The following is a 20,710-nucleotide window of genomic DNA, read 5'->3' on the forward strand; positions in this document are numbered from 1 at the left end:
ATTCTTCACCTTTCTATACGCTCAGTCCTTTTATCTTGAGGTTATCTTGAAATAATTTCAGGGCTTTAGTGTCCCCGCGGCCCGGCCCTCGACCCGGCCTCCACCCCCAGAAAACAGCTGTGACAGGGGCATCAGGGTGAAAGAAACTCTGCCCACTGTTTCTCGCCGGCGCCCGAGATCGAACCCGGGACCACAGGATCACGCGTCCAGTGTTGTGTCCGCTCAGCCACCGGCTGCTAACTGTGAAAAGTGGGCGACAGGTGTGACATACCAGGAAGGCGGGTCGGAAGTACCACACACACACACACACACACACACACACACACACACACACACACACACACACACACACACACACACACACACACACACACACACACACACAGTGACCTAGTAGGCATCACAGTGGTCCAACCGGTGCTCGCTGCCTGCATACAAACCACAAAACTGTCGGCTTGCCACACTACTTAAACCACCCAAGGTTGTTATTCTGCACTGAGCTGACCTCCACGTGGTACACTTCCTCCAGCAGGGGCGGGGGCAGGGAACCTCCGTTATAAAACAAGGGTCGAGTAATTAATATGTAAATACCGTTTGTGTAGAAGATAACGGCTTGCGCGCGCTCCCACTGGTAGGTTAGCAGGGCTGCCTCAGCCCCAACACCCTCCCTACCTTGAGGTTACCTGCAGGTGATTTCGGGGCTCAGCGACCCCGCGGCCCGGTCGTCGACCAGGTCTCCTCTACCACCAGCTCCAGACGACACACGCTAATATATATTCTTTACCACAGAGCAGCACGAGGTGAGGATCTTCAGGGCCGACACGTCGCAAACATATCTCCCCTTTCCAAAAAAATACATGTCCTTATCAAAATGATAATTTGCAGGGGAAAATGATGGAGGTAATGCGTTTTCAGATTAGGGATGACATTACTGGGAGATGGGAAGGCGAGAGGGGCAACCCTAAGGGGGTGTGGGAAGAGGTGTGGGGGGGGGGGGAATAAGGGTGGAAAGAGCAGTGGGGGCATGAGGGAGGAAAGTAGTGGGGGGGAGGAAAGTAGTAGGGGGTAGGAAATAGTAGTGGGGAGAAGATTAAGGAGGAAAGAGTAATGAAAGGGGGAGAATTAGGGAGGAAAGTAGTGAGAGGGGGAGCCAGACAAGTGGGAGGCTGAGAGAGAGAAGATAGGGGGGGGGGGAAGGGGCAGTAGCGAGGAAGGGGGTGAGACTAACTGTTCCCGCCGCCCGAGGGCAGGTGGACTGCCCTCTCCGGCAGGGGCCGTCATTGCACCCAGGCCAGTGGAGAGTGGTAATACACCCGACACATTACCCCTCCCACCTTCACACACACCTACCTCCCTCCTACCACCACCTCCCCCCTACCACCACCTCCCCCCTACCACCACCCTCCCCCCTACCACCAGCCTCCCTCCTACCACCAGCCTCCCTCCCTCCTACCACCAGCCTCCCTCCCTCCTACCACCAGCCTCCCCCCTACCACCACCCTCCCTCCAACCACCAGCCTCCCCCCTACCACCACCCTCCCTCCAACCACCAGCCTCCCTCCCCACTACCACCAGCCTCCCTCCCCACTACCACCAGCCTCCCCCCTACCACCAGCCTCCCCCCTACCACCAGCCTCCCCCCTACCACCAGCCTCCCCCCTACCACCACCTCCCCCCTACCACCAGCCTCCCTCCTACCACCACCTCCCCCATATATTTCATATTTAATTCTGATCTGGATCCTACCACACCATGATACCTGGTTGATGGGGTTCTGGGAGTTGTTCTACTCCAAGCCCGGCCCGAGGCCAGACTGGACTTGTGAGTTTGGTCCACCAGGCTGTTGCTTGGAGCGGCCCGCCATTTTTAAAGAATTTGTTTCTTGTTTAATGATGTGTGATTATACACCATTGGCGTTTGTTAATCACATTAACTAGCCGACGCAATTATAAAAAAATAAATCAGCAACCAGAACCTATTAGTAAACTCAGAACAAAATAATACCAATCCTAAGAATTTAACCAGACACCAAACACGTCCAGACACAGTTTCAAATGTAGATATGAAGAAGCTTGAGAAGCTCGGGAACCTGTACACCTGTAGATTGACGGTTGAGAGACGGGACCAAAGAGCCAAAGCTCAACCCCCGCAAGCACAACTAGGTGAGTACATACTAATCTATAACGAGTTACACGGGGAATTGCCCAGCTTTTAATTTCATTTCAGCTGCTGGAAGAAGGCAAATGTGTTACTAATCTACAAGAAAGTAGATAGAGAAGATGCACTTAACTACAGACCAGTGTCGCTCACAAGCATCCCTTGCCAAGTACTCGAGAGAACTATAAGGCCAGGACTAGTTGCACACCCAGTAGTAGTAGTTAGTAGTTTTAGATTCAGCTACTCAGAACAAAAGTTCCAAGTAGCACGGGCTATGGTGAGCCCTTAGTGGACTTACCTGGCACAGAATCGGGGCAAGTAGCACGGGCTATGGTGAGCCCGTAGTGGACTTACCTGGCACAGAATCGGGGCAAGTAGCACGGGCTATGGTGAGCCCGTAGTGGACTTACCTGGCACAGGAGCGGGGCAAGTAGCACGGGCTATGGTGAGCCCGTAGTGGACTTACCTGGCACAGGAGCGGGGCAAGTAGCACGGGCTATGGTGAGCCCGTAGTGGACTTACCTGGCACAGGAGAGGGGCAAGTAGCACGGGCTATGGTGAGCCCGTAGTGGACTTACCTGGCACAGGAGCGGGGCAAGTAGCACGGGCTATGGTGAGCCCGTAGTGGACTTACCTGGCACATGAGCGGGGCTGTGGCACACCCAGAAAGAATTGGGGTTGTAAATAAACAACAACACGGCTTTAGAGAAAGGAAATCATGTCGGACGATCCTCCTGGAGTTTTATGATAAGGTAACAAAAAGGTAAGATAGAGAAGGCTAGGCAGATTGCATATTTCTGGACTGCCAAAAAGCCTTTGATACAGTACTGTACTACACAGAGGGTTACTATACGAACTTGAGAGGTAGACGGGCGTAGACGGAGACGCACTATCATGGGTAAGGAATTACCTGACGGAGTGACAGTAAGGGGCGAGGAGTCTAACAAGTGGAGTAACGTGGCGGAGTGCCTCAAGGATCGGTGCTGGGACCCATATTATTCCTCATTTATGTAAATGACTTGACTGCAGGAGTTGAGTTTTTTATCTCAATATTTGCAGATGATGCAAAACTAATGAGGAGGGTTGAGACAGATGAGGTTTGTAAGATTCTCCAGGATGACTTGAACAGGTGGCAGAGATGGTCCGAGAAATGGCTGCTAGAGTTCAACACTAGCAAGTGCGAGGTGATGGAAATGGGGACAGAAGACCGAAAAGACAATATATGATGAAGGGAAACTACCTTCCTATAATGTCTAGAGAAAAAAACCTGGGAGTGGACAACACCAAATATAACCCCAGAGGCTCATATAAATAGAATACCATCAGCCGCATACTCTACTCTGGCAAAAGTCAGAACATCCTTCAGAAACTTGAATAAGGAGCTTTTTAGATCACTGTATACCGCATATGTGAGGCCAGTCTTAGAGTATGCAGCCCCATCGTGGAACCCCCATCTTAAAAACACATAAGGAAGTTGGAAAAGATGCAGAGGTTTACAACAAGACTCGTCCCAGAGCTGCGAGAGATGAGGTACGAAGACAGACTTGAGGAACTAAACCTGACCACGTTAGAGCGGAGGGAGAGGGAGAAGTGATAGACATGAAATACTTAGATGGATTGCCAAGGTGGAAACAGAGGAAATGTTTACAATGAATACCAACACAACAAAGGGGCACGGATGGAAGCTGGAGACTTGGATGTGTCATATGTTAGGAAGTTTTCTTTTAGCGTGCGGGTAGTGAGTAAATGGAATGCCCTACGGGAGCAGGTTATATAGACTAACCCCATTACACACACAAATCACAATAGCGTGATTAAGGCAGCGTCTGGGATGCTCTTGGACGTAGGTTCGAGCCCTCGTGGATTTATTAACCCCCATTCATAACTTTAAAAGCAGGTATGAAAGAAATAACCATCGAGTCATTGCATTAGACAACCAACGGCAAGAAAAGCGGGTGTCTAAGAGCTAGAGCTCGACCCTGTATGCACAAATAGGCGAGTACACGTCAAGGGAAGGCGCGCGCGAGCGCTCTTAAGGGTCCGTGCAACAGAATTTTCTAACTTCATTACTGAACTTTTACTGTTGTTTATTCATGTTGGTTCTTGGTAGTGCAACTGTCAAGGCTGCTGACTACTAATATAACGGCCAGAGTTCGATCCCCGCCGCTGGCAGCATACATATTGCTCCGGGGTATGTAGGTAATGGGTGCTAACGGAAGTGTCATTACCACCAGTCAATGCCACAATGAAAATATCTAATGAACTAATTCTTAACACACTTGCCCAAGCCCCGTAAGACGCTGAAATAACATTTTATAACTGTAATGTTAATTTAACATTTGGGCATTGTAAGTTATCAATGATGCCGTTAAGACAACGCCATTCAATAGTGGCAACTACTATATTCTGTGGCAACTTTCAGGCAACTACTATATTCTGTGGCAACTTTCAGGCAACTACTATATTCTGTGGCAACGCCCACCAATAACACTACAGCTGCCACCATTATCAAGTCTACGTTCAATCTATTACATCGCCTAGTTCTCTCAAGACTAATAAGGCGGCTGTTGAAGAAAATGGCAAGATCAGTTATGTTATGCTGTGAAGCACCGGTTGTCCAGCCCCACTAATTATCAGATTCCAGGCCTGTTGACACGTGCAACCGTGTCCTGATATGCAAATCAGCAATTGCTTGCATTATCTAAAATTGACAGGAGACATGCATTGCAGCCAAGGAATAAGAGACTGTTTCCGTACGCAAGAAGAGAGACCACCTGTCATGCAGGCTTGACAACTCTGCCTGACAAAGCCACATCACCCTATTTTTATAACCTGACTCACTCTGTACACACTCACTCTGTACATTAGTCTCTCACTCTCGCTACACCACACCTCCCCAGGCCATAATGGAGGCAAGATCATCATCAGAACAAAAATAAGGCACCAGGAAACTAGACTAAATATATTAAATGTTCGTACAACAAATTACTCTGACTACAAGCACCAGCTGAGGAATGCGATTGATATAGTATGCGAGTCACGAAGATGACTATGGGAAGCTGTAATGGTGAAATGCACTAGATTAGAGGAACGCACGCCTAGTGACATTACTGAAAATGAGAAGAGCTCACTATCCTCTATTTTTAGACGGCTTTCTGCCAGTTATGGCCCCCCACTGTCAACCACCTATACACTTGCTTATTCCCCGACTGTGTAAATATAAATTAATCTTGGTCTGTATATATAAAATAAGGGTAAATGTGTCAAGTTTTCATCGACCGCCCCCAAATTTCTCACCGTCAGGCAACACCGAGAAATTTACCATTTTTTGGATGATGCGTGGAGGTGCACCTGGCGCCCTGGCTGGGCACGCCGCCCGCCAGGGGTTACTACTAGACACGCCCGCCAAGGCATTCTGGCACTGCTCTTACTACTGCCACCGACCTCTCCTCCCGCCAATATATTGATCGACTGCCGGAAAGTCACGTACGATTACATTAAGACAAAATTTGGAACAAATTCACGTAGCTGCTTCCCTGGAAACACAAACCGAAACTGTCTTTTCCGCTTGTTACAACTTGTAATAAAGTTGTTACATCTTGGCTTAACGTGTTTATGATGTATTAGAACGTTCTTACAACCTGCTATATTGGTTGTTAAAACTGGTCAGGTGTTAAAACTTGTTTGAACGTTGTACCAACGTCGTAGTTTCGGTGTGTGTGTGACTGCATATCCTAGTTTCTTGGGTCGACCTCTAGAATGTCCCGACACGGGCGCAAGGGTGAGAAATGGCGGCGGCGTATAATTCCTGGACCATCATTAACCGTGACTGGAGGAGCCAAGAGCGTGACGTGGGTTGTTGTAACAATAACCGGACACGGTTATAAATTTGTGATCATACCATGAAGTTTGATATTGCATGCTTGCAGGCATTCACTGGTGTAATGTGCAACCCGTCCTCATAATACCACGTCGCCTTTTGACATACTTTACCCAATAAAGCTTACCCGATACAGCTTCGGCCTCCCGCACGCGAGGTCCCCGGTTCGAGACCCTTATAGCCCAGGTGAATGGAATACTTTACCCAAGGCCAAAAAACTGCCGTACTAGAAAATGACAGTGGCTCCTGAAATTGACAATGTCCCATTTTCTGTTCGTGGGGTCTTGAGGTAGGTTGGGATAAGACACTAAGTACGACAGATTCTTGGCGGTGGGAACGGGTAGTGATGTGTGGATGTTAAACACGCCACCCTTCACCCAGGATGCCCTCTGGGGTATGCCACCCCAGGATGCCCTCTGGGGTATGCCACCCCAGGATGCCCTCTGGGGTATGCCACCCCAGAATGCCCTCTGGGGTATGCCACCCCAGAATGCCCTCTGGGGTATGCCACCCCAGAATGCCCTCTGGGGTATGCCACCCCAGAATGCCCTCTGGGGTATGCCACCCCAGAATGCCCTCTGGGGTATGCCACCCCAGGATGCCCTCTGGGGTATGCCACCCCAGGATGCCCTCTGGGGTATGCCACCCCAGGATGCCCTCTGGGGTATGCCACCCCAGGATGCCCTCTGGGGTATGCCACCCCAGGATGCCCTCTGGGGTATGCCACCCCAGGATGCCCTCTGGGGTATGCCACCCCAGGATGCCCTCTGGGCAGCTGACTTGGGTCACTCAGCCGCGGGAGTCTCGCAGCCGAGTGGAAAGCGCTAGGGGGTCGTAGTCCTAAGGGCCCGGGTTAGATTCCCGGCCGAGGCGGAAACAATCGGGTCAAGTTTCTTTGACTCTGATGCCCCCTGTTCATCTAGCAGTAAATAGGTACCTGGGAGTTAGACAGCTAAGGGCGGCTTCCTGGGGATGTGCGCGCACGTGTCTTAGAGGGAAATAAATAAATAAATAAATAAATAAATATATATATATATTATATATATGCGAGTTTTCAGTCGCATATAGTCCTGGGGACCATTCAGGCTTGTTCGCATTATATATATTATATAGTATCCTGTATTATACTTAACAAAGTCCTCGAGGAAGAGGCGGTGGCTAGGGATACATGGACAGGAAGAGGGATAGGTGAGGGACTACCTCACAAACAAACAAGTCAGAAAATTAATATTCGTAAAATGGAAAATACCCTTAATAAGGAACTATTCTCTGACCTCCGCTGTTCACTATCAATGTTAATAACTCATCAGAATGACCTTAAGTGTCAATGTTCACAGGCATTACAGAGATCATAAAAGCACTACAACTCAAAAGAAAAGTAATCAATTTAGGTAATTATATTTGCAATTTGGATAATTATATTAAGTAAGGACATGATGCTGGGGGAAGGGAAGGGAACACTCAGGAGAAATCACCAAGCCTTTACTACTATACTCTATAGCACTCGGAAGGGGTCAGGATAAAGATTTGTGGGAACATAATTAGCAGACTCCTCAGTGTTCAAGAGAATTGGATAAACATCTCCGAAGGTTACCCGATCAACCAGGCTGTGACTCATACGCCAGACTGCGAGCAGTTGATTTCAACAGCCTGGTTAACCAACCAGTCCAGCAACCAGGAGGCCTGGTTGCTGGACCGGGCCGTGGGGACGCTAAGTCCCGAAATCATCGCAAGGTAAAAATGGGATGGAACGGAAGGGGGGGGGGGGGGAGGAGGAATGGTGCCCAGCTACTTAGTCGGGGATTGAACGCCGACCTGCATGAAGCGAGACCGTTGCTCTACCGTCCACCACAAGTGGTTGGGTGAGCACGGAGGCCTAAACAGACCCCTTGGCAGCATACAGTTCGCCAGTATGACTATATTAGCATACCTGACAAACAGCTTAAAAAAGATAGATTGAGAGAGATTAACTACCAAGTGACATGATCACAGTACACCGTACTGAGGGGGGGAGGGAAGGTGGCTATTCTCAGCTTTTCAGATCATAAATAGGGAATAAAATATATGGAAGTTGGTCAGTGTTTAGATATGCAAGAAAAGTACTTGTATACATTGCAGGTGGTAAGTGGAATATAGTGGAAGAAGTTGTAGCTTCCACCACCATCCACAGGGCAAGTACAGGCTTCATAAAAGTATTACTAGAATGTACAGAAATATAAACAATTTACCAATAACATGGAGACAAGCACAAGATCCAGAACTCACCCTCCAGTACACATGTTCATCCACGCAAACAGAAGCAAGCATAATGCTAATAATAATGATGCTGAACAAAATGTTGGATAACTGCAAGTAAATAATATCAAAAGAAGGCGCCAAGCAGGAGAGACTATGTAGCCAGCCAGTCTTCATAAGGTATCCTAACGTAAAGAAAACTGTCAATTTAAAGTGTCTTCTCCTAACCTACCAGAGGAGCCAAAACAGAAAACGGGACAGTACGTCACTTTCACCAGCCGCTTCCATTTCCTCCTAGTACGAACATTTTTGGCCTTGTGTAACGCATACGACCGAAATATGACGTTCTTAGTAAGAAGATATGTTGAGGAAAGGACACTTTAAATTGAGCGTTTTTTTGACGTTGGGAAAATTAGGGAAGACGGGCTGATGTAGCACCATATGGATAACTGCAAGACGACTTCAAAATACAAAAGTAACCCATTAATTGGCTGTCAGAGTTCAATTACGACAAGGAAATGAAGAGATGCCGTTGTGAAGCTTGGTAACACGGGTGAGATAGGCTAGAGCCCCTACTGGTCCACTAGTAAACAGGGGGGTAGATATAGCCTAAGCTACTCTATCCCTTTGAGATGTATTTATTGCTTATCTCAATAAACATACTTGAACTTGAACTAGTAAACATTTATCATGGGTAGGCCTAGACACGAATACACCCAGAGGTACACAAGACTATAATTATGGCAGCAATAATAGCCTAGCATATGCAAGGTTAGAACTTAAAACCCGTCTTCAGTAGCCTAAGTTACACAACACCATACAGGCCCAGCGCAGTCCTCACCATCAAATAAAATTTAGCTTCAGAAAGTATAACAGTTTACCGACAGACTAATTAGAGCTTGAAAGCATTAATTATGAGGATAGACAAAGACCAGACTTACGCCGCTGGGGAAAGACCATGATTTACCAAGTATTCGTGAGACAAGGATTACAGATTGCTTCACATGGGATGGACCAGAACAAGTGAAATTACAGATCACTTTAAATAAATAAATAAATAAATAAATGTTTATTTAGGTAAGGTACATACATAAAGAGATTTTACAATGTTTGTTGGGTTAATAGATAAAGCTAGTACATACAATGCCTAAAGCCACTATTACGCAAAGCGTTTCGGGCAGGAAAAACATTAATGACTAAAGCTTAAAACTAATGGGTAAAAAGAATAAAATGTGTTGAGAAATAAAAATAGAGGTAAAAGAGGGGGGAACATGGTTGAAAAAGCAGCACAAATACAATTACAAATTATTACAGAAAATTACATTCAAACAGCGTTGTTTTGAAAAATAAACAAAAAACATACATGGGTTGACAACAGAGGGGTAAGGTAGGTTACAGGGAATTTATTAGGTAGTGCTTCGTTTTTATCTTAAACTGGTTGAGAGAGGTACTGTCTTTAACATGGTTGGGAAGATCATTCCACATTCTGGGTCCCTTGATTTGAAGAGCATTTCTAGTATGATTAAGTCGTATTCTAGGAATATCAAAACTGTATTTATTTCTGGTGTGGTGCTCATGGGTTCTGTTACGTGGGATGGACCAGAATAAATGATTTAAATTACAGATAGCTTCACATGGGATGGACCAGAACAAGTCACATGGCAATGACGAACACCGAAAACAAAAGAGAGACTAATACAGTCGGTTTTGAGAGTAAGTCTTATCTGACAGTCCAGGATTTCCTGGTGACACACTGACCAGCGAGGCTACTGGTGTCCACACAGACGTTGACGGAACTCTTAGGGAACCTAAGTACCTTGCCATTATTTTCGTTTCCATTCAGTAACTCACTTCGGCAACCATTGTTCCTTTCACAATTTGTTCAAATGTAGGTTACTATATGAGCGCGTGCGAGATACTGCGCTCGTACGACTTTGTTAGGCATCTACACAATCATATCTAGTGGCCTTGACGTGGGGGGGGGGGAGAAATCGGTGGGAATGGCAGGAAGCTCACAGCTGTGAAGGATCAGTCCAGGTTCGTCACCAAACATTTACACTATTTTCAAGTTGAGCACTTTTGAGTAAGTATTGTGTATGTCGCCTGTGAATGAGAGCGCGACCGTGTATGGATGGACGGCTTACAAGCGGGTCTCTGTATGACTAACCATCCTGTGTGATAGGGATTTTTTAGCATTACGTAGCTAGCTTTTTGACACACTGTACTACTCCATATAGTCTAGGGTAGCTGCACAAATGCAGGTGTACCTAATGTATTAATAAAAAAAAATTACAAGCGGGCTAGTGTATGGATGACAGTGGACCGGAGTTTAGCCTCACATTCAAAAATTTGTGTAAAGTACAACAAAAGTCCACGTTTTTTACATACATTTAAAGTTGTGTTGAGTTAATCTTCACCAATACCACTAATGTAAAGCACGAAAGACGTTCTAATATGCCTACGGCTCGGCCAGCCAGAGGCTTAGGGCCCGCGCAGGAATATCCCTACAAAAAAAAAAAACTTCCTTGCGGTTAGTTCCGGGGCTCGGGGTCCCCGCGGTCCGGTCTCTGACCTAGCCTGGTTTTCATCTACTATACGAAACCTTGTACCTCTGTTTGCCCGTAAAATTGATTATTTATATAGTTGTCATTGCAATGGTAACAAGGTAAGGTGAAAGGTAAGATCAGGATGAAAGGCAAGATCAGGATGAAAGGCAAGATCAGGATGAAAGGCAAGATCAGGATGAAAGGTAAGATTAGGATGAAAGGTAAGAATAAGATGAAAGGTAAGAATAGGATGAAAGGTAAGATCAGGATGAAAGGTAAGATCAGGATGAAAGGTAAGATCAGGATGAAAGGTAAAAATAGGATGAAAGGTAAGAATAGGATGAAAGGTAAGATCAGGATGAAAGGCAAGATCAGGATGAAAGGCAAGATTAGGATGAAAGGTAAGAATAGGATGAAAGGTAAGATCAGGATGAAAGGTAAGATCAGGATGAAAGGTAAAAATAGGATGAAAGGTAAGAATAGGATGAAAGGTAAGATCAGGATGAAAGGCAAGATCAGGATGAAAGGTAAGAATAGGATGAAAGGTAAGAATAGGATGAAAGGTAAGAATAGGATGAAAGGTAAGATCAGGATGAAAGGTAAGAATAGGATGAAAGGTAAGATCAGGATGAAAGGTAAAAATAGGATGAAAGGTAAGATCAGGATGAAAGGTAAGATCAGGATGAAAGGTAAGATCAGGATGAAAGGTAAGATCAGGATGAAAGGTAAGATCAGGATGAAAGGTAAGATCAGGATGAAAGGTAAGATCAGGATGAAAGGTAAGATCAGGATGAAAGGTAAGATCAGGATGAAAGGTAAGATCAGGATGAAAGGTAAGATCAGGATGAAAGGTAAGATCAGGATGAAAGGTAAGATCAGGATGAAAGGTAAGATCAGGATGAAAGGTAAGATCAGGATGAAAGGTAAGATCAGGATGAAAGGTAAGATCAGGATGAAAGGTAAGATCAGGATGAAAGGTAAGATCAGGATGAAAGGTAAGATCAGGATGAAAGGTAAGATCAGGATGAAAGGTAAGATCAGGATGAAAGGTAAGAATAGGATGAAAGAATATGATGAAAGATAAGAATTGGTTAAGGATAAGAATAAGAGGAAGGCAAGAGAAAAAAATAAGAGTGGTATGCTCAAGTCAGGTCACGTTTGTTAAGAAGGGTTGGAGCATTTAATATGTATGTGCTGTGAAGGGGAAGAGTCAACAACAACAAAGCCAGGACTGAGGTTCATGTTGGGTAGGTTGTGTATCAAGAGCAGATTCGACAAGACGACATTTGTGAAGAATAGAGGCAAAAAAGAATAATTTAGAAGAGGACCAATTAATAGGAGGATTAGAGTCCCTAACGTGACAGAAGACAGCACTGTGTGTCTGGAGACTTAATACTTCTTGTGTGTTCCTTAAGTGTTCAAGTATGTTTATTGAGATAAAGAAATACATCAAAGTTCCTTTAGTGTCAGTGTACGTCCAGTTTCACCAAAGAATTGGAGACCAGATGAACAGGAAATGGAGTAGACACCAGCAGCATTGGAAACAGGAGGAACAGAGTGAATCAGATTACAACAAAGTGTTTGTTTGTCGAATATATAGATTATATAACATGTGACTAACCATGTTAATTAAGCAAAACCAAACAAAACTGAACAGGCATGTGATGTGTATATTATATTTGTGTTTTTAACCCTTTGTGCAGGAGTATTTTTACCGAGACTCAAAAAAATTTAAGAAACACATTTCAAAGTCATTTGTTTGTATTATCTGAAATTTCACTCCGTTACATCCTTTCAGATAATTTCTTAATAAAAAATAATAAACTTGAAAAACAAAAACTACAAAATGAAAATTAATACAAAATTGCTTAATCAAAATTCAGAACCTATTGTTCAGTAAGTTGCATGAAAATTATATTAAGATAAAACTAACGGATTTAGAAGTTAATGGTTCTTAATCCTTAAACGTATTGTAATGAGCTTAACTCCCCAGCAATCTGATTAATTAGTTTTTTGTTGTTTTCATTGCACATCAGACATTAGTCGGCAATTCCAGTAATGCCACTAATTTAAGCAGTCTCGGGAAAGGAATGGATGAGGATGTCCCCTCCCTGCCACTCACGGAAGGGGAACGGTGGTATCCCCCCTCCCTACCACTCACGGAAGGGGAACGGTGGTATCCCCCCTCCCTGCCACTCACGGAAGGGGAACGGTGGTATCCCCCCTCCCTACCACTCACGGAAGGGGAATGGTGGTCTCCCCCCCCCTCCCTGCCACGCACGGAAGGGGATCCGTTGGGTCTCCCCCCTCCCTGCCACGCACGGAAGGGGAACGGGATGCACAATAAATTAAACTTTTTTACACCATGTGCGTGATATTGATCATACTTTATTTTAGAGACTCGTTAAAACGCAACAATTTCACCTCACGTGAAACAATTTAATAAAACCCCAAGATACACCAATTATCACGTCAAATAAAATGAAAATAAAACCCTAAGATATTCCTACCGAGCTTGGTAATTAAGCCCCCGTCAACAATGGGTGTTAAAGAGTAGGGCCACCACACTGAGGGTGTCAGGTTGGGAGGGAGGGCAGAGCGGCTTGTGTAACCTGCCATCTGTTGGGCCAAGCCACCACCATCTTCCTGGTTCACGGTCGATGCGGGGCCTCACGCACCGCCTCTTCCTCTTGACGGCTTGAAAATTACCTACAAACAATTCATGGAGTACGATCACGTTTTACACCATTCAGTCGAGCAACAGCCACCGGGGGAAGGGCTAGTGCGGTTTACGGCGCGCATGTGCACACTGGTTTTCCTATCAATCATTAAACATTCATGGAAAGCGCTCCAGTGCTCATGATTTTCAAAGCGAATTCCGATGGAGCATTACAAAGCTACGTGGTACTGAGGGAATGTGTGGAGTGCTGTTGTGGTATGTATGACCAGCAGGACCTTACCAACTCCACCCCTCTAGGAAAATAGACGCAGGGGGGAGGGGGAAGTGACGACCCTTCCATTTTAAGACTAAGTAAGCCTATTTCCACCAAGTCTTACAAAAAGTCACCATAGGAATGTAGCTACATTCACTATCATACTTTACCACAGCTGCACAACTTTATCGACGACGGCTTAAATAGCTAGGCCTATTATGTCCGAACAACCACAGTGCCCTGCACCAAATTCGAAGACAAATATTGGCATAAAATACACCAATAATATCAAGAGAGGGTGGAGTGGGCGGCGTCCTGCTCCCCACCACACAGGTCAATGTCAAGTACTTCTTTATTGCCTCAATGAAGAGCGGTCTGTGCCAGGCCCGGCTCCACGCTATGGCGCACGCACGCGCACACAAATACACACATACATACACACAAATACACACACACACAACCATAGTAAACTAATGGCCGATATTCTAGGCTGAACAGACCAACCCATTGACCAGCGGTGGCGACAGCAGGACAGGCAGGTAGTCATGGACACCATTACATCTTCGGTGTCGATTTCTAGTTTACAGAAATATCATATATTTAGGATGTTTCTCTCGGGTTTAAAGATGGGAGAATATTCTTGGTGGAGATACTATGGAGACCCTTGCTACTGCCCTCCTCATCCGGCAACCCAACTTCAAACGCCGCGCTGACATCGCCCGCTTCTTTGTGCCCGAGTAGGCAGTCTTACGTCTCAAAGGTGTTCAAAAGGGAGTCCACAGAGAAGAATAATCAGATGGCTATACACGTACCTTAAATATATTGATACTCCTAATAGTCTCCTTCACAACGATAAGAAAATAAAGCACTTCCACCCCCGCTCACAGTCTCACGAAGACTAACCCTTGTTTACAAGCTAACGATTTAGAGCACCAACTTATCGTACATACAGAGAAATCCCTTACATTCATATCTGAAATGTATACCATCACTGTAGCTCAACAGACACATACAGATTATAATCACTCACAATATTTGTTAAAATTCTTTGCCGAGGTTGCTAGTATTACTCATTCGACGTACGTCTGGCAGAGGGGCATATGACGGTGCCTGTAAGCCGCAGCTGTCTGTGTTATTTTTCACTTGTTTAAAGCTTTGGCTGCTCGCTCGTTCATAATATTATGGGATTGTCGTTTTGTTTTTGTAATATATCTTGACAACAAATAATCACACGCATGTTTTTACTATAATCTAAAAATTTAAATTCTGCTACTTCCATAATGCTATTTATTAACATATACAATGAAATAAGATGATTTTACTTTATTCATACTGGACTTTACACACACATACATACACACAACACACACACACACACACACACACACACACACACACACACACACACACACACACACACACACACACACACGTGTGTGTGTGGTAGATATGATAGAGCCCAATAGGCTCAGGAATCTGTACACCAGTTGATTGACGGTTGAGAGGCGGGACCAAAGAGCCAGAGCTCAACCCCCGCAAGCACAATTAGGTGAGTACACACACACACCCCGCAAACACAACTAGGTGAGTACACACACACACATAGTGAGGGGTGAGACCTCAGAATGGCGGGAAGTCACCAGTGGAGTCCCACAGGGCTCTGTGCTTGGACCTATCCTGTTTCTGATATACGTAAATGATCTCCCAGAGGGTATAGACTCATTCCTCTCAATGTTTGCTGACGACGCCAAAATTATGAGAAGGATTAAGACAGAGGAGGACAGCTTGAGGCTTCAAGAAGACCTGGACAAGCTGCAGGAATAGTCGAACAAATGGATGTTAGAGTTTAACCCAAGCAAATGTAATGTAATGAAGATAGGAGTAGGAAGCAGGAGACCAGATACAAGGTATCACTTGGGAGATGAAATACTTCAAGAGTCAGAGAGAGAGAAAGACCTGGGGGTTGACATCACGCCAGACCTGTCCCCTGAAGCTCATATCAAGAGGATAATATCAGCAGCATATGCCAGGTTGGCTAACATAAGAACGGCCTTTAGAAACTTGTGTAAGGAATCTTTCAGAACATTATATACCACATATGTCAGACCAATCCTGGAGTATGCGGCTCCAGCATGGAGTCCATATCTAGTCAAGCATAAGACTAAACTGGAAAAGGTTCAAAGGTTTGCCACCAGACTAGTACCCGAGCTGAGAGGTATAAGCTACGAGGAGAGACTATGGGAATTGAACCTCACATCGTTGGAAGACAGAAGAGTTAGGGGGGACATGATCACCACATTCAAGATTCTCAAGGGAATCGACAGGGTTGATAAAGATAGGCTATTTAACACAAGGGGCACACGCACTAGGGGACACAGGTGGAAACTGAGTGCCCAAATGAGCCACAGAGATATTAGAAAGAACTTTTTTAGTGTCAGAGTGGTTGACAAATGGAATGCATTAGGAAGCAATGTGGTGGAGGCTGACTCCATACACAGTTTCAAGTGTAGATATGATAGAGCCCAATAGGCTCAGGAACCTGTACACCTGTTGATTGACGGTTGAGAGGTGGGACCAAAGAGCCAGAGCTCAACCCCCGCAAGCACAACTAGGTGAGTACAACTAGGTGAGTACACACACACACACACACACACACACACACACACAAAGGAGCTGAACCTCACATCCCTGGAAAACAGAAGAGTAAGGGGAGACATGATAACCACCTACAAAATTCTCAGGGGAATTGACAGGGTGGACAAAGACAAACTCTTCAGCACGGGTGGGACACGAACAAGGGGACACAGGTGGAAACTTAGTACCCAGATGAGCCATAGAGACGTTAGAAAGAATGTTTTCAGTGTCAGAGTAGTTAATAAATGGAATGCACTAGGAAGTGATGTGGTGGAGGCTGACTCCATACACAGTTTCAAATGTAGATATGATAGAGCCCAGTAGGCTCAAGAATCTGTACACCAGTTGATTGACAGTTGAGAGGCGGGACCAAAGAGCCAAAGCTCAACCCCCGCAAGCACAATTAGGGGAGTACAATTAGGTGAGTACACACACACACACACTCACTCTCTCTCTCTCTCTCTCTCTCTCTCTCTCTCTCTCTCTCTCTCTCTCTCTCTCTCTCTCTCTCTCTCTCTCTCTCTCTCTCTCTCTCTCTCTCTCTCTCTCTCTCTCTCTCTCTCTCTCTCTCTCTCTCTCTCTCTCTCTCTCTCTCTCTCTCTCTCTCTCTCTCTCTCTCTCTCTCTCTCTCTCTCTCTCTCTCTCTCTCTCTCTCTCTCTCTCTCTCTCTCTCTCTCTCTCTCTCTCTCTCTCTCTCTCTCTCTCTCTCTCTCTCTCTCTCTCTCTCTCTCTCTCTCTCTCTCTCTCTCTCTCTCTCTCTCTCTCTCTCTCTCTCTCTCTCTCTCTCTCTCTCTCTCTCTCTCTCTCTCTCTCTCTCTCTCTCTCTCTCTCTCTCTCTCTCTCTCTCTCTCTCTCTCTCTCTCTCTCTCTCTCTCTCTCTCTCTCTCTCTCTCTCTCTCTCTCTCTCTCTCTCTCTCTCTCTCTCTCTCTCTCTCTCTCTCTCTCTCTCTCTCTCTCTCTCTCTCTCTCTCTCTCTCTCTCTCTCTCTCTCTCTCTCTCTCTCTCTCTCTCTCTCTCTCTCTCTCTCTCTCTCTCTCTCTCTCTCTCTCTCTCTCTCTCTCTCTCTCTCTCTCTCTCTCTCTCTCTCTCTCTCTCTCTCTCTCTCTCTCTCTCTCTCTCTCTCTCTCTCTCTCTCTCTCTCTCTCTCTCTCTCTCTCTCTCTCTCTCTCTCTCTCTCTCTCTCTCTCTCTCTCTCTCTCTCTCTCTCTCTCTCTCTCTCTCTCTCTCTCTCTCTCTCTCTCTCTCTCTCTCTCTCTCTCTCTCTCTCTCTCTCTCTCTCTCTCTCTCTCTCTCTCTCTCTCTCTCTCTCTCTCTCTCTCTCTCTCTCTCTCTCTCTCTCTCTCTCTCTCTCTCTCTCTCTCTCTCTCTCTCTCTCTCTCTCTCTCTCTCTCTCTCTCTCTCTCTCTCTCTCTCTCTCTCTCTCTCTCTCTCTCTCTCTCTCTCTCTCTCTCTCTCTCTCTCTCTCTCTCTCTCTCTCTCTCTCTCTCTCTCTCTCTCTCTCTCTCTCTCTCTCTCTCTCTCTCTCTCTCTCTCTTCGAAGTTAAGAAGAAACTTCTTAACCCAGCATGTCAGAGAACCCACAAGGATGAGAGGAAATGAACCAGCGAGACTCGACCTGGTCTTCACCCTGAACGACTCTAATATAAGAGAAATCGGTTTTGAGGCCCCAGTAGGAATGAGCGACCACAGTGTATTGGTCTTTGAGTACCTGATTGAAGAAGGGTTATTGAACTCGAGGAGGGATACCGAAACAAAAAGGTTAGCATACCGAAAGGGAAACTATGAGGAGATAAGAAATTTCCTAACAGAGCATGGGAAACAGAGCTCAGGAAAAAGACGGCCCAAGATATGATGGACTACATCACGCAAAAATGCAAGGACGCAGCGAACAAGTTTGTCCCAGCCCAAAAGGAAAACAGTGAAATGAAGATGAGAAACCCATGGTTTAATCAGAGATGTAGGCTAGCTAAGCAACAAAGTAAAAGGGCATGGAGAAACTATAGGAATAACAGGACACTGGAGAGCAGAGAAAGATACCAGAATGCCAGGAATGAATATGTCAGGATGAGAAGAGAGGCAGAAAGACAATATGAAAATGACATCGCAAGCAAGGCAAAGACTCAGCCTAAATTGCTGCATAGCCACATCAGGAGAAAAACAACAGTAAAGGAACAGGTTATGAAATTAAATATAGGGGCAGAAAGATTCACTACAAACGACAAGGAAGTGTGTGAGGAACTGAATAAGAAATTCCAAGAGGTCTTCACCTTAGAGCAAGGAGAAATCCCAGAGATAAGAGAGGGAATAGCTAACCAGGAACCACTGGAAGAGTTTGAGATTATCAGCAGGGAAGTAAGGAAGTGTTTACTAGAGTTGGATGTGACAAAGGCTATAGGCCCAGATGGAATCTCCCCTTGGATACTAAAGGAAGGAGCAGAAGAACTGTGCCTCCCACTCTCCATAGTGTTTAACAAATCACTGGCAACAGGGGAACTGCTAGAAATTTGGAAAGCAGCTAACGTAGTCCCGATATACAAGAAAGGGGATAGACAGGAGGCACTAAATTACAGGCCAGTGTCCCTAACCTGCATACCATGCAAGCTGATGGAGAAGATTGTGCGAAGAAAGCTAGTGGAGCACCTGGAGCGAAAGAACTTTGTAACACAGCATCAACATGGATTCAGGGATGACAGGTCCTGCCTCACAGGGTCACTTGAATTCTACGACCAGGCAACAAAAATAAGGCAAGAAAGAGAAGGGTGGGCAGACTGCATATTTTTGGATTGTCAGAAAGCCTTTGATACAGTGCCACACAAGAGGCTAGTGAAAAAGCTGGAGATGCAGGCTGGAGTGAAAGGGAAGGTACTCCGTTGGATACAGGAGTACCTAAGCAACAGGAGACAACGAGTCAGTGTGAGGGGTGAGGTCTCAGATTGGCGAGACGTTACGAGTGGAGTCCCGCAGGGGTCAGTCCTTGGACCCATACTGTTTCTGATATATGTAAATGATCTCCCAGAGGGCATAGAATCGTTTCTCTCAATGTTTCCCGATGATGCAAAAGTTATGAGGAGGATTGAAACTGAGGACGATAGTAGGAGGCTACAAGATGACCTAGACAGACTGAGAGAATGGTCCAACAAATGGCTGTTGAAGTTCAACCCGAGTAAATGCAAAGTAATGAAACTAGGCAGTGGAAACAGGAGGCCAGACACAGGATACAGAATAGGAGATGAAGTACTTAATGAAACGGACAGAGAGAAAGATCTAGAAGTTGATATCACACCAAACTTGTCTCCTGAAGCCCACATAAAAAGAATAACGTCTGCGGCATATGCGAGGCGGGCTAAGATCAGAACAGCGTTCAGGAACCTGTGTAAGGAATCATTCAGAATCTTGTACACCACATATGTAAGACCAATCCTGGAGTATGCGGCCCCAGCATGGAGCCCGTACCTTGTCAAGCATAAGACGAAGCTGGAAAAAGTCCAAAGGTATGCTACTAGACTAGTCCCAGAACTAAGAGGCATGAGTTACGAGGAAAGGCTGCGGGAAATGCACCTTACGACACTGGAAGACAGAAGAGTAAGGGGAGACATGATCACAACCTACAAAATCCTCAGAGGAATCGACCGGGTAAACAATGATAAACTATTCAACACTGGTGGTATGCGAACAAGGGGACACAGGTGGAAACTGAGTACCCACATGAGCCACAGGGACGTTAGAAGGATCTTTTTCAGTGTCAGAGTAGTTAACGGATGGAATGCATTAGGTAGTGATGTGGTGGAGGCTGACTCCATACACAGTTTCAAATGTAGATATGATAGAGCCCAGTAGGCTCAGGAATCTGTACACCAGTTGATTGACAGTTGAGAGGCGGGACCAAAGAGCCAAAGCTCAACCCCCGCAAGCACAAATAGGTGAGTACACACACACACAATATCAGATCAAGATAGATAGCCAAGGTAGATAGCAAGATTTATAATAATGTCTCCAAAGAGAAACCAGAAAATAGAAACTCATTGGTGGTACCTTATGCGATGGTATTTGAGAAACTTTCCCCAGTTTTTAAGAACCTTAATATCAATTTGGTGTTCACTAATAATACGATCAAGTCTAATTTAATAAAAAAAACTCCCCTGGTACTGCTGGTTGTGTGTATTCGATTCCCTGCAATGATTGTGAGTCTGTGTACCTTGGACAAACAGGAAAATCCTTACAATTACGTATGTCCCAACATGCTTATAGTATAAGAACTGCCCAAACGTCTAATGCTTTGTATCTACATACAAGTTTGTGTGATCACACTGTTAATTGGGATGGGG

General features: G+C 45.5%; 2 protein-coding genes across 38 annotated transcripts in view; one reads left to right on the forward strand and one right to left on the reverse strand.

Annotated features, from left to right (window-relative positions):
- The window catches only part of LOC138358749 (skin secretory protein xP2-like), a 109,557-nt gene extending 95,065 nt beyond the window's left edge, over positions 1-14,492 (forward strand). Inside the window, exon 3 of the mRNA XM_069316919.1 lies at positions 14,378-14,492. Within this exon, the coding sequence (XP_069173020.1) occupies positions 14,378-14,492 (115 nt within the window). The remainder of the gene's footprint in view (positions 1-14,377) is intronic.
- Positions 1-14,691, reverse strand: part of LOC123768787 (prominin-1) — a 274,739-nt gene extending 260,048 nt beyond the window's left edge. For 25 of the 37 annotated variants that reach the window (XM_069317047.1, XM_069317036.1, XM_069317029.1 and 22 more), the window contains exon 1: positions 14,564-14,691. The gene's annotated coding sequence lies outside the window, so the exon portion shown is untranslated. The remainder of the gene's footprint in view (positions 1-14,563) is intronic. The other 12 variants (XM_069317040.1, XM_069317050.1, XM_069317039.1 and 9 more) reach the window with 1 other exon arrangement.
- Between the last annotated feature and the right edge of the window lie 6,019 nt (positions 14,692-20,710).

Source organism: Procambarus clarkii, chromosome 86, assembly GCF_040958095.1.
Source record: "Procambarus clarkii isolate CNS0578487 chromosome 86, FALCON_Pclarkii_2.0, whole genome shotgun sequence".
Lineage (NCBI taxonomy): Eukaryota > Metazoa > Arthropoda > Malacostraca > Decapoda > Cambaridae > Procambarus > Procambarus clarkii.